General features: G+C 44.6%; 1 protein-coding gene across 3 annotated transcripts in view; it reads right to left on the bottom strand.

The window, feature by feature from the left end:
- The window catches only part of PASD1 (PAS domain containing repressor 1), a 52,616-nt gene that overhangs the window by 14,983 nt on the left and 23,818 nt on the right, over positions 1-13,815 (bottom strand). The window contains exons 3-11 of one of the 3 annotated variants that reach the window (XM_058032555.1): positions 13,086-13,142; positions 11,629-11,783; positions 10,821-10,912; positions 8,983-9,072; positions 7,790-7,910; positions 6,334-6,444; positions 5,578-5,696; positions 5,334-5,416; positions 1,742-1,848 (exon numbers count right to left, since the gene is read on the bottom strand). In XM_058032555.1, coding sequence (XP_057888538.1) covers positions 1,742-1,848; positions 5,334-5,416; positions 5,578-5,696; positions 6,334-6,444; positions 7,790-7,910; positions 8,983-9,072; positions 10,821-10,912; positions 11,629-11,783; positions 13,086-13,117 — 910 coding nt within the window. In that variant the 5' untranslated portion in view covers positions 13,118-13,142. Of the gene's footprint in view, positions 1-1,741; positions 1,849-5,333; positions 5,417-5,577; positions 5,697-6,333; positions 6,448-7,789; positions 7,911-8,982; positions 9,073-10,820; positions 10,913-11,628; positions 11,784-13,085; positions 13,143-13,815 lie in introns of those variants that run through there. The other 2 variants (XM_058032554.1, XM_058032556.1) reach the window with 2 other exon arrangements.

Raw genomic sequence — 13,815 nt, forward strand, 5'->3', positions numbered from 1 at the left:
ATTATCAGGCTATGTCCAGAAGAATCTCAGGTGCTGTAATACAACTGGAGAATAGTGAGGGGAACCACATTAAATAACCACACAAATTGTTCCAGACTGCTGGGAGTACAAACTGTAACGTGCTCATTTAAGTACCCACAATTAATGCAAAGTAAAATACAAACATGGTTTAAACAAACCCATTTCACTCGACAGTAGGCAAGGTGTCTGCCCAAAGTGTCAATGTGACAAACAGGAACCTAGCAAGCCAAACTAACCCAAGTGGTTTTTTACTCACCTGCACACCTCTATTTTGTTAAAATATAAGGACTGATTTCTTTATCGAGCCCATTAACAGGGATGGGCTTTAGATGAAGCTCTTAGCAGAGATTTTCTGGCTAACATGACATGCTGGGGATCCCTCAGTTCCTAGTCCTGGCAGACATGTCCTGAAGCACTTCTCTAAGTCACTTTGCCAGCACTTTACTTTGTTTCCCTGTGCACTAAAACAAGAACAGGTGTGTTGTGAAAATATTCTTCTAATAGGTAAGAGGAATGCCTGGATGATAGAGATGTAAAATTTAAATCATCAAACTGATTCTCTGCTGAATGATCTGACCCACTCTCAGTACAGTTTGTGTCTACACCAAACTGCACATGCATTACCAAAAGGCTCTCACTGGAATCTGAATTGTCTTTTAAGAAACAGCACTAAGAAGTACTGTGCTTGAGAGCAGCTAAAATACTCTGTTAATATTCACTTTGCTCCATTTGACACAATTTTGTGTTCTCCTGTCACAGCCTCCTCTCTGTGCTCAGCCAGGCAACCCTGGCACCTGGGCAGGGCAGGGCAGCCAGCAGGGAAGGGGAGCAGGGAAACCTGACATGCAGACAAGTATTCTTCCCCATTCTCTTCTGGATGCCTCAGAGGGTCTGTGGTAGAGATGAGGGTGGTTTTCAGCTTTTCTCCAGTGGGCTGTGGGGCTTCTTGGTGGAGTTTCTTGGTCCCAGCCTCGTGCTGCTCTGCATCTCAGAGCAATTACAGCATCCTGCTTGCTCCCCTCTCTGGGGTGCCCTTGTTTCCTTTGAACAAAACATTCTCCTCTCAAGTGGAGATAGCAGAGAGACAGACAGTGTCCCCCACAAGAAACCTGTAAGTAATATTTCTTCATGGACCTTCTTTGGTGTTCACTGAACTTGACTTTTGTGCTTTGTTGTTTTCCTTTCAGATTGACCAAACATGAGCCATATTCACCCACAGGGAAACTGTGTTCAGTGCTTTTATGTAAAATAATTCTGAACCTCCAGAAGCATTTTGCTAATGAGTAAGTGAGGTTCACAGCACCTAATTGCACAGGGAGGTGATCCAAATGATGCTCTCAAAAGGTGTTTTGGTGAGCTGAGCCTCCTGGTTAACTCCAGAGCCCAGGGGGATGGCAAGACCATGAACTGTGAGAAATCAACAAAACTCACAGGGCAGAGGGGGGATAGCTCTGACTCCCAACTTCTAATCTCATTTCACTCTGAGACAGCCTGTGCTCAAACAAGGTATCTGCTAACTTAGGAAACCTGCACTAACAGCTCCTGATCTGAGGGAATTCTGCAGATTCCAACCTCCCAGGTAAGTGTCAGCTGTGACAGTCTGACATGGACAGGGAGAGTTCCTACATGTTCCTGAAGAAGCCTTTTGCAATGACAGTAAAAGGTTTTGCACAAGTGACAAAGGAGATCAGAGACACGTTGCAGAGGCAGGGCAACTTACAGTGTTCATGGCACCTAGCAAGAAGCTCCAGGTCATCTGCGTGGTAGTAATCATACCCTGACGTTCCCAGAACCTCAAAGGGCAAATATCCTATAATAGGTGGAGCCCTAGAAAGGAAGCAAAGGGCAGGGAGTGAGCACAAAACTTGACTCTGACATCCTGGCAGATAAGCTGTGATGCAGCAACAAACACCATCATTCACCTGGCAGGGAAACCTGGAGTGGGTTTTCATCTAGGCAGTGATGCATTTTCATATACAAACCAAAAACTGACAGGGAGAGGTACAAATTGAGAAAATGAAAAGGTGTGTGTTTACTGTTCCACAGCCTATTCATTATGTGGGTGTAGAGAAAGGCATGTACATATGTGAGTGACTCAATTCATTAAGGATGCTTGTGAGACACAGCTTGAGAAATGCTATGGCTGATCCTGCACACAACAACTTGGAGCCAGAGTAAAATTATCCAGTAGTTGGATGTAAGTGTCATTTGGGCAGTAACTGGAGAAGAGAGAATAAGTGGGAAGCTGCAGCTTGGGAAAAAGTAATTGCTCCCCTGGAAAAGCTTGGGAAACTACAGCCAAAAAAACTCTCTGTGCTGGTAGTGCAGATAGCCATGGGCATGGGGCTGATTGAGGGCTGTTTGTGCTTTGGTTGAATTGATGAAGTATTTAGACAGGCACATTGCAGTGACTGACCTCACTACTCTGCTATCAATTCTAGATTTTCCTTTTTCTAGGTGAAACATGAGATTTTTTTTTTTAAAGCAGGCATCCTAACACAGCCTGACAGCTTATGATTATGAAACAACACTGAAATGTGGGGAGAAAACCACTGATTTTGTCTCTGCTCCCTGTACCAGCCTGTCACTCTCCATCTCCCAGAGCTCAGGTCCAACCCTGTCTGCACCAACTCAAGCACTCAGTGGGGCAGGACCTGTGCTGATGTGGCTGCAGGATATGCTGAGAGCATTCACCTGCCAAGTTCAGTGTGTTTCTCAGGAATAGGGCAAAATGGTGAATAACTCAAAATGGGAAGAATGGAGGTGATGGTGCCTATCAAACCTGCCTCTCCTGCTGCCCCTCTCCTGCTCAGCTGAGTGCTCTTAAGGAAGAAGACTATGAGGAAAAAGCTATTTCAGTGTATTACAGGTGTGTTTGGATGGATCAGTCCTGAGTTTCTTGGTTATTAGTGTGTGAAATTCTCTCTTGGCTGTGCCACATTTCTCCCCTTGAGAGGCACAGTGGGCATTGGTTATTCAGCCACAGAGAGCCCAGGCAGGTCCATAACCTCCCTCCTCCCCACAGCTGTGGCAGCCTGGCACCAAGGAATGGGGGAGAAGGACAATGTGCCTGACAGCAGTGCCAGGAGGAGCAAGGTGTGAGCAGGAGCTCCTGATCCCAGCACAAAGGCTTGGCTGGGAGAGCCAGGCCTCCCCTTGACAGCAAATCCCCTGGAACGGAATGTGCTGAGCACACATGTGGTCTCTGCCACAATACAGCTTCATTTATTTAAGTAACTTTCCACAGCACTCTGTTCCTTTTCCTCATGTGACCCAGATTTCTGTTAATGATGACAATATGTGTATTTATTAAAGTGTCCTTGCTATCTCTTTGGCAGAATGCATCACTGTTTCTCCTACTGCTTATATTCAAGACAATAGTGTCTTTCAGATGCACATCAGATAAACATTTAAGCTGATCAGGAAATTATTATGCTTTCCTGAATATCACCAGAGCTCTTCATAAAAGAAAGAAACCACAAAATGCTCCTCATCTGTCATTTAACAGGGAGATGCCTTGTGGAGCAATTTAAAAGTGTCTTGTTAGCTCAAGTTCCAGTCCTGAGATCTGCAGCTTGCTGTGCAATGGGAATGCACAGTCTTTAGAGAGTCTTTTGGGTGCAGTCTTTTAATAAATGAAGGGAAAATAACAACAGTACCACAGTGCAGAAGAGAAACAAATCATTATCAAAGTTGATGGGTTTCTCTTCCTCTACACATATTTACATAGAGACCCAGAATACAGGTTTTTCCTATCTTTCTCATGTTTATCCACATCTATGGAATGTTTTTATTGTATCTATCTTTGATTTGAATTGTGATCATGACAGTAAAGGTCCTGATTCCAGCTGCTGCTGGGTACCCTCTGCCCTGCTGATGGCACACCTCAGTGCCAGGCAGCCTGTGCTGATGCAAATCAGCAAGAAACAGCAACATTTCAGTGTCCTGCAGATTGTACTGGAGGGAGCTTGGAATCAGTGATTAAATGAGACAACTCCCACGATCTCCTCTCATTCTTGGGTCTGAGCTCACTGCTTGCATCTGGATCTGTCACAAACTCTGCCTCAGCATCTGCATCATCCTAATTTCCTCTCAGTAGCAATGGCCTCCTCTCTGGGGATATCAGAGGGACTGGAGCGTCTGCAAGCACCCAGCACAGAGATTCCTCTCTGAGTCATAACCCACATTCATCAAAAGGCTCTTTGACAAGTTTCAAAGCAGCTCCTACTCAGCTCTTTCACAGGAGCTGCAGGGACACAGCCCTGAGGAGAAGCAGCTCACTTCATCAGTGACGTGAGGGGCTTAGGGCTCCTTTACAAATCTTAACATCAATCAGCTGATTCTAAAAATGTGCATTATCAGACAGGCCAATGAAAGTCTAACAAAGCCACCCCAGCAAGATCTCCTCTAAATTAATAATTATCTGACTGTCCCAAACCACACACAATCAGCTGTAGGGGTGTCACAGGGTCAGTTCCTCCATGCATCAAGGTATGATGTGAGGCACACACCTTCTGTTCTATAGAAACGAAAGTTAATACTAATTTTTATTTGCTCTCTCTCTTTCTTGCTCTAAATGTGGAGATGGTATTTAGATTTTTTCCTCACCAATATTTTTTCCCTTACAGCCTTATTTACTAGTCTTCTGTTTTTACTTTGCACAGCTCACAAGGGGAGGGATAATGAAGAGGGTAGGATTTTACAATGTGCTTATGCACATATGTCAAATACAGAGAAGTGAGAGAGTGAATAAAACCCACCAGCTTCTTTTGAAGAAAATTAATCCTAAATTAAGCAGCTTAATAAACTGGTTCCAGTCTGTTTCATTCACCAAGCTGAATTCTAGCCCACCATATTGCATTGTCAAAAACTAATCTACAATTAAATAATAAAATACACTGTTTTTTATTTTGGTTTTAGAAATTCTATCCTTTCTCAAGCTGAGAAGTCAAAAGCTTATTGACACAGCAAAAGATTTAGAAGGATTCCTGGAAGCTGTAATTGTAGAACAGAGGAGCTAAACCAATACGGGGAACATAATGGGACCCACACTCTCACTTTCAATAACATTATCTTGGTTAGGATTTTTCTAGACATTCTACTCATTTTCCATGGTTTCTTACTTGCCTAAAATATGGAAAATAGTGAAGCATTTAAGGATGCCTAATAGGTAAGCTCAGAGTACTGCTACTCACTAAGTTGCATGTAATTAGAACTATTCCATTTGGGATCTCAGGCAACAGGTATACAAATTTTTCTATTTTTAAGCTACAGCTTATTTATTTTTCAGTGACTAAACCCAAATCTCTTACCTGTGGTCCAAGAATAAAAACTTCCATTCTAAACTATGCCTCGATGTAAATTCTTCACACGGCTCTTCAACGTTGCAGAGCTCCTGCGAAAGAGTGGGTACATTCAGACATTTAATTCTGTGAAATGACAAAAGCAGCCTGCTATCAAAACCTAGCACGCATCTTGTATTCCAATACCCAGCCACAGCCACATCCCCTCCCCTCCTCCAGCAGCCCCGTGCTGCTGTGGGTGCTCAGGGCTCACCTTGAGGAACTGTGGCGTGACCAGGCGCACGGTGGCCACCAGGCAGATCTGCTCCTCCGGGGCTGACCTGAAAGCCCGTGCAATAGCTGACTCAAAGCCATTACAGGAGGGCGTAGGCACTAGGAACAACCAGACAGTTTATTCAAGAAGAGGAAGGAGAGGTTTCTCCCCGTGTTAAGACGGGCACAGTGAGTGGAGAAACCCAGCAACCACAGGGTGATGCCACCCTGATCCACGCTGGTGATATTTAAAGCACGACCCTGCAGGCTCCAAGGTACACAGCTGTAACCCCCACCCAGGGCAGCTTTGCAAGCTCAGAGCAGCTCACAGTGTGCAGCTGCAGTCTCCTTGTCAGTCTTTCTCCAGGCCAACATTTGCAACATTCAGGATTGTACAGGCACCTCAAAGTATTTAATCTCTGTAAAGTGTCATTCCACTGCCACAAGTGAAACAGAATACCATATTTTACTGGCTATTTGAATAAGGAGGCTGCTTTACAATTGGCAGTGGGTCCAACAGAGGCATTTTCAGTCTGGTATCAGCTTTAGGCACAACATGCAGGAGAGTGCACTCTTCTGATCAACAGACTCCCCACCACTTTTGTATGAAAAATATATCCAATGTATGCACAGCTCATTCCATCCCTGACAATTGTGGGGCATTTTCAGCAGAAAGGGAGCCTTTGATATGCTACAGGTCAAGAAAACTTAAAGGAGAGAGGGGGAGAGACAAAGGTAGGCTGAAACAGTAACTTACCATGAGTAAAATATTTAAAATCCACTACAAATTTCACATATTCATACATCAGGGGTTCATTTGGATCTAAGCTGCCTCTTGCTAAATGGCAACAAAACTCTATTTGTTTTTCTGCTGAAATGAGAGAAAGAGAGGGAGACACAGACAATGCTATTAGAAGTCTGCACTTTAGCTCACTCACATATTTAATTTATCTACCAAGTGCTATCTGAGCACACCCTGCTGGGAAGATTCTGATACCCAGAAGTAAATATATAACTACTAGGAGCAATTATCATCTGTTTCTGCTTAAGGAAATGCATTCTCACCCTTTTTTCCCGTCTTTGCAGTCACCCCAGTGAGCTGAGCAGGAAGCCCTGGCTCCACTGGCCAGCAGGATTTTCCCCTGACTCCATGGATGGATGCAGGATTTCATGCAGGGCAGGTACAGGGTATTGCAGCACTGTGCTCTGCCACTGCTCAGTGGGACCAAAGGGCACTGAACTCACCCTGAGCCCTTCCATTAACACTGGAGGGCACTGGGCCAAGCTCTAATCCAGTTTATTGCCCCAAGTCTGAACTCTATGGATTAGACCATATGGCCTTCAGCCTGAGGGAAACCACCCCCAGGCAGAGCATCATCAGGCTGCTCAGAGCATCACCAGGCTGCTTAGAGCACCATCAGGGTGCTTAGAGCATCACCAGGCTGCTTAGAGCCTTATCAGGGTCCTCAGAGCACCATCAGGGTGCTCAGAGCATCACCAGGCTGCTCAGAGCATCAAGAGGTTGCTCAGAGCACCAAGAGGCTGCTCAGAGGACCATCAGGATGCTCAGAGCATCACCAGGCTGCTCAGCTCCCACTGGTGCTCATGGGGCAGCAGGAAGGGAGCCCAGTGCTGCTCGGTGGCTTTTCCAAACCCACTGGGAAAGGGGTGGGGGCTCAGCACTGGCTGAAACATTCATTAATGGAACAGGTGTTGGGAAGATGCTCCTGCCTGCTCTGGTCCTGGGGACATTTTCTGAGGGAAGGGACATGGGACAGCAGCCAGCAGTACAGATCCTGATGGACTGTTCAGATAGGGAGTTGCTTAAGTTACACTAGGGCTCCTCTTGTGTCCTGAGACATGCAAGCTTCCTAAGGAATAGTGGCTCTGCCAAAACTGTTTGGGATTTCTCCAATTTTTTTTTCCCTTGAGCCTTCACTCCTTTCTCAGGGTTAGTCCAGCATTCCATCTGGGGAAAGCATCTGCCACCCAAGGGGCAAAGCAGATGGCAAAACAAAGACTGTCTTAATCAAAAAGCAAGTACAGGAAGCACATAGGAACATTAGAGATGTGATCCACTAAAACCCACAAATGCAGCAAGACAGAAGTGGCAGACAAGAGTATTAAACAGCTGGAGAGCTCTGTGCAGACTTCCCTGGGAGCTGTTCACCTCTGGCAAACTTCTCTGACCAACAGACAAGAGCAGAGCTTACCATTGAGAAAATCAGCTGCAACAGGATCTGTCATGAGCACATGTGGAGAAAGCAGCTTGTACACCTCGCTCTGCTCCCCCTCAGGCAGAAAGTTCAATATATTTTGGTCCACCAAATCTGACTGATACAAAAGAATGCTTTGTCATGTTCAGCAGTACAGCCTGACACAACCACATGCCTTTTCACCCTCAGCAGAGCACAGACACTGCTGGTCTGGTGCAGATGCCCAAGACAAGGAAGCCCAGTCAATCTGCAGATGCATCTGGGGCAGAATGCAACCCTTAGACTATTTTACCCCAGGATTACTGTCTATTTGCAAAAGGTTAAATAAGTCCCAGAGGTTTCCCTTCAGTTCAGGCAGATACAGGCAGGAGAAGAAACCCTGGTACCACAGGAATATAACATGATGAGAAGTGTAACATTTTTCTTTGAAAGCATGACACAGAAGGAGAGCTCCTCCCTACATCTTCCATTTGTCTTCTAGGCTGAACATCTGGCAAAATCAGCTTGACCTGCAAATGATTCAGTGCTCATCAACCCACACATCCTGATTAAAGGGGTTCTACCAAAATGTCAGCACAGATTTGTTCTTTGCACACATGACATTCAGGTAACTGGGTGCTCCAATTTTCCCTCATTTAGGACATCCTTGGTGCTTCATGCTTGCCACCAGATAAAGAAAAAATGTTTTTGAGGGGCCAAACTGAAATTTCTGCACCTGACAACTAACTAGTTTCTAGAAGTTTTCCCAGAAAACTCTGAGGCCACACATTTGTTACTGAAGACTATGGGCTCAAAGTAGAAAAACCCAATGTCATTCAAAGAGCATAGATTCAGTTCTGAAATAATATTTACATTATCTAAGAGGAGCTCCAGCACTCATTTCACAATCATAAGATTTTCCATTAACCTGGTGGGTCAAACACCTCCCAGACCTTTAGATGGACAGCCAAGTGATGAGCTATGAGCACAGAGATTTTGCACAGTTGGGGTTTTTTTAAGCTAATTCACAGACCCTGGGAGAGAATCTGTTATTCACAGGAACTTGAGAAACTCCACAAGAGTTTGTTGGTTGACCTCCCTCACACAGTCAGTTCCCTCTTTGGTTGGACAAAACCAATCCCCAGCCCTGCACTGACTGATTTGCACTGAGGAGGGAATGAGCCTCAGGAAATAGCATGGTCAGAACTTACCGGTAAGTGTCCCAGCAGAGATGAAACACTGTCAGACACATAAATAATAATCCCATCAGTGGTAAGAGCAATGAGAAAGCCATCCAGTGCCTAATGATAAAAGACAGGAAAAAAAAAAAAAAGAAAAAAAAGAACAAAACAGAATTATACAATGGAAAAACTTAAAATATTTTAGATTCATTGATTATTTAGTGATGCTTCTAACAGCTTAAGCCTAGCAGAAATTAATCAAATAAATGACAGTTCAATGTGGAAAAATAAAAATTACACATGCCATCTAATTCAACATTCTTTTTATATTCTTATTTTCTCATTCTCATTATTATTAAATTGACTTGTATTTTTCACCCAGTGAGTATTTATTTAACATGAAGTGAGACAGTGATGCTTAGAATTTCAACACCCACACAATCCTGCTGACTTCAGTCACTTCATTATGTGTTCTGAATTACACAATAGTTAACAAACTCAGTGCGTAAGGAGATGTCAGATATCATCATGGCAAATCCAGCTTTGTGGATGGATAAGCAGAGACAGAAAAACGATACAATTATGTATTTTGAACAGTTTATGGACAATATTAAAAGGATCTAAAGCCTTATTTAGTTTGCTTAAAGCACTGATTTGTAAGGTTAGTGACAAAACTATTTTTAGGCTTGTTCTGTTTCCCCTTTCTCATTCACAGTGGTTTCTGTCCCAGAGTTAAACCTCTCTGTCCCTTTTAAGTCACTGCCTGTGCTCTTCCCCTTGGATGTTGTGTTCTCCCTATTCTTCACAGTATCTCCTTGTGCCATTTATGCAGTGTCTGTCCCTATTCTTCCCTAACATCAAGATCTGGGAGGTTTAATAGCTGGTCAGCACTGTGCACAAAGCCAGCTCTTCTAAAGACACTGTTAGGCTGCTCTGGAGCTCAGCTACAGGGACCAAAAATGCAGCATTCCCCATCTCCTCACCTCACTGCCACACTCTGCCTTTGCTCAAAGTGGGTCCTCTCTGGGAAAATCCCACTGATTTTAAGCAAACTGTTCACTGGTCTGCCAGAGTCCAGCCAGCAGTTATTAGAGGGCTTGCTCTCCCCCACCACTTCCAGCCTAAGGGGGAAACTTGTTTGGATTCAGCTGGAACAAGCCGGCTTGTTTGGCAAGAGAGATTCCCAGAAAGAATGAACAGACTTTTCCAGAGAGGTGAGTCATGACATCCTGATGAAAAGGAGTAGCTGAGACACAGCAGCACCTCCCAGCTCAGCCCAGCATCCACCCTGCTTTTGGTGGGGCAAAGAGCAGCACTGCCCACGCAGGGCAGGAGGTGTCCCTGCCACAGGAGCCAGGGCAGAAATGTGGGTTTGGGGGACGTTTCTAGATCAGCACAGCATTTCAGAGGTGGGAGTGTAAGAGCTGTTTTCCTGAATGCACTTGAAGGCAATTCGAGCAGAAGAGGCAGCACTCCCAGAGAGAGGACAGCAGCTGCAGAGGCAGCACAGGCTGTGGGAGGAACAGAGCTGCTCTGCTTCTTTCAGGCCCTTTCAAGTTTTTCCTAAAACCACCAGCTCTAGCGGCTCTTCTGAGAAAAGGAAATTCTCTTTTCCCTCTCTCACCAGGCCAAATCAGCCTTGATTCCCAAACCAAAAGCCATTTATCTTCAAGGGGAAGCAATCTTATTTTTACTTCTGTGTCTGCAAAGCATTTAGTACAACATTGGTTTCTGTCAGGTCTGCATTGTGTGTGCCAGCAGAGTAGAAATCATTAACACTGAGACCTACAGGTGAAAAAGAACTGTATATTCCTGATCTACTCCACTGAACTGATTATTTCTCACTAATCTATTTAATTTCTTCTTACCTCTAACATCAACTGGGTGAACTCCTCGTTGCTAAGAAATGAAGGCTTCCAGTCTTGTCTAATCTGACAGGCTTCTGTCTGTGCTGTGATTTCTTAAAGAGAAAATATCAAAAAAGCAACATGACTCATGCTACTTGGATTTTTTTTTCATTTTCAAGCAAGATTTCTTTAAAGAGGCTGTTAGAGGAATAATCCTTATATCATTCTTCACACAAAGCCTTCTTGCATGCAACAGTCATTTTTCATGCTATCATAATACAAATGCATTAGAAATCAAGAAAGGGAAATGGAGACATTTTAGGTGGCCTGAAGATAACCTTAAAAATTAAGATCAATGGGCTAATTTTAGAGTAGTAGAGCATTCCTGTCAGCGAAGGGTATCTAAAATTCTGGAGCTGTGCCCTTCAACTCTGGAGCTGTTTCACAAGCTGCTGTTTTGAGAGCCCAGGCAGCAGGACAGGCTTATCACCTCCTAATCCAAGAGACCTGGGAAGATGGCATAGAATACTCTTTCCCCTGACTTTTGTCATGGGTGCTGTTCCTCAGCTTTTCTGTTTGAGAGAGCACAAAGCAGGCCAGGGGATGTGGAGGCCAGTGAAGGTAATGATGTATCTACAGTAAAAGGCACACAGCACTGCATCTTTTCAAATCTGTGTTTAACTGGTCAACAATGTATTCAGCCCTAGCCACCTCCTGAGGCCAACTGTCCCTTATTCTGCCCCTCAGTCAGGCTCCTGTCCTCTCTGGGTGGCACCTAGATGCTTGGGATTTGCATTTTCTGGCTGCTGCAGGGCAGCGCCCCCAGTACCTTTCTGTTTCTGTAGGAAGTCGATGGTCCTCTGCAGGATTGTGGACTTGTCCATCTTGAGAGGGTGGCCATGGCCCTGCAGCATGGTGCAAAGCTCCTTAATGAGGACATTGAACTGGTCTCTCCTCTTCTTCTCAGATTTGTTGCGTGATGCCCTGGGGACAAAAGCACAAGTGCCACTCAGCAGAATGAAGGAGCTACAGCACAAACCAGGGTGAGGTATCTATCCTGCCCCACAAAAACACACTAGATGCAGGAATCTAAACTCTGCTGGGAATGTTTATTTGTTTAAAATTGGGCTTGCACACAAAGATTTTGCTGGTAGCAAGACTGAACTCACCAGCAGCAAGGAACATCTGGAGGTAACACATATTTGGGCTCATTTGGGAAAGATCATATCCTGATATACATTTCATACATTTCATTTCCCACTGTTTCAAAAGCAGTGATAGTGAAGGTGTTATGGGACAAATTCCTCCAGTAAGAGAAAATTGTGTTCATGCACATTCATGTTTTGCTCACTTAATTTTTATGAACTTTTGTTTTGCAGTTAGTACACAAACATATAAATGTCAAAATGTGAAGGATTTCTCTGATTTGCACTTACAAAAGGAGCTTATCAATGACAGCACTGTACAAGGCAACTGAACTGCAGAATAAAATCTTGTATGTGGTCTTGAAAAACTACTGCTGTGATGTATGAAACTGGGAATGTTACAGGTCTGGCTGCAGAATTACAATTAGTTTTCAGTTGACAAATCAAGAATATTTATTAGGCTTTCCCCCTCCATTAAAAACAGTAGAGGAGAAAGCAAACCCATTTAGTTCCTTCCAAAGTTTTCTTTCCAGTGCTCATATCTGAGATAACACTTTTCATACAACCTCTTCCAGTAGTAATTAATTTGCTTTACAAGTGTATTCACGATGATGCATACTTGCTGTGATCCAGACTGAGGGTGGTATGCAGAAAGCATTTCCATTCATACTCAGGTTGGCATTTGGATGTTCTCAGATCCAGCATTCACAGCCATCTCTGTTTTGGCACTAGTGCACAATGAACAGAACTGAGCCAAGAGCTTCTCTGACAGAGATTAACTCAGGCCTGGGCTAAAGCAGGACTGCAAAGGGAGCTCTGCCCCAGGTGGGCAGCACTGCTTGGTGCCAATAAAATTACAGGTCAGGAATCCTGCTTCAAGATAATAAATAGCCATGGGAGAGCATGAGACCCTGAGGGCACAGCAGTGAAATTTAAAGACCACCCAGCCAGATAACCCATTGTAGGGGTGGCCAAACTCTGTAAGAAGCCTGAACTTAAATTGTGCTGCTTGTGGTCAGCTATACACAGCCTGTAAACTGTGTGGGAGCTTTGCCTCTGACATCAGTGGGGTCAAGTTCATTGTCAAGCACTGGACAACACAGCATTTACAGTTCTCCCCCAGGAGTGCATGCTGTCATACCTCTTTGCCCTGTCCTTCTCATCTTCATCCATCAGTTCGTTTACACAACACAGGGCTCTGCAAGGGAAAGACAGAAGCAGTTACTGAGACACACTCCCTATCTTGCTCAGAATGTCAGAACATGGAGTGTAGTGGTTTGTACTTAAAGATGTACTTCCTGGATGTTTCAGTCTTCCCTTTCCCAAATTCCACTCTTGGTATGTCTTTCCTTGCTTGTTCAGTCAGCTACTGAGGCATGAGAAGTGGGACTGCTGCTACATGCCCAAACATCCACCTACAAGGACTTTAAAGGGAAAGATTAAAAGCTGGCAGCCCCTCAGCCTGCCTTTGTCCTGCCCTCTGAGGATAGGGAATCCTGCTGAAGCACCCATCTCTGCACAGGAATCAGCATCTTCCTGCCAAATGCAAGAGCCAAAAAGAGAGAAATCTGCCCTGGTGTCTGCAGCAGGCAGCACCACAGCTGGTCCTGTTCTGGGAAATCACAGAGGTTACTGCTTGATTTCAGTCACTGCCCACCCTGCTTGAAACATATCTGAGATTTCCAGTGGAAAGACAGAGGAGAAAGAAACTGTGCTAATCCCCTAAAGGACTGGCATTAGGCAACAGAGGCAGCATGTTATCAGGATATCTAAGAGATGATGTGATAGACAGGTCCATCCAGAGCATCCTGCAGCCAGTGACTGCTGCTTGCCCTGCTGGACTGCTCCCACATCATCTGAGCTGTGTCCTG

The sequence above is a fragment of the Melospiza georgiana genome, chromosome 12 (genome assembly GCF_028018845.1).
Source record: "Melospiza georgiana isolate bMelGeo1 chromosome 12, bMelGeo1.pri, whole genome shotgun sequence".
Lineage (NCBI taxonomy): Eukaryota > Metazoa > Chordata > Aves > Passeriformes > Passerellidae > Melospiza > Melospiza georgiana.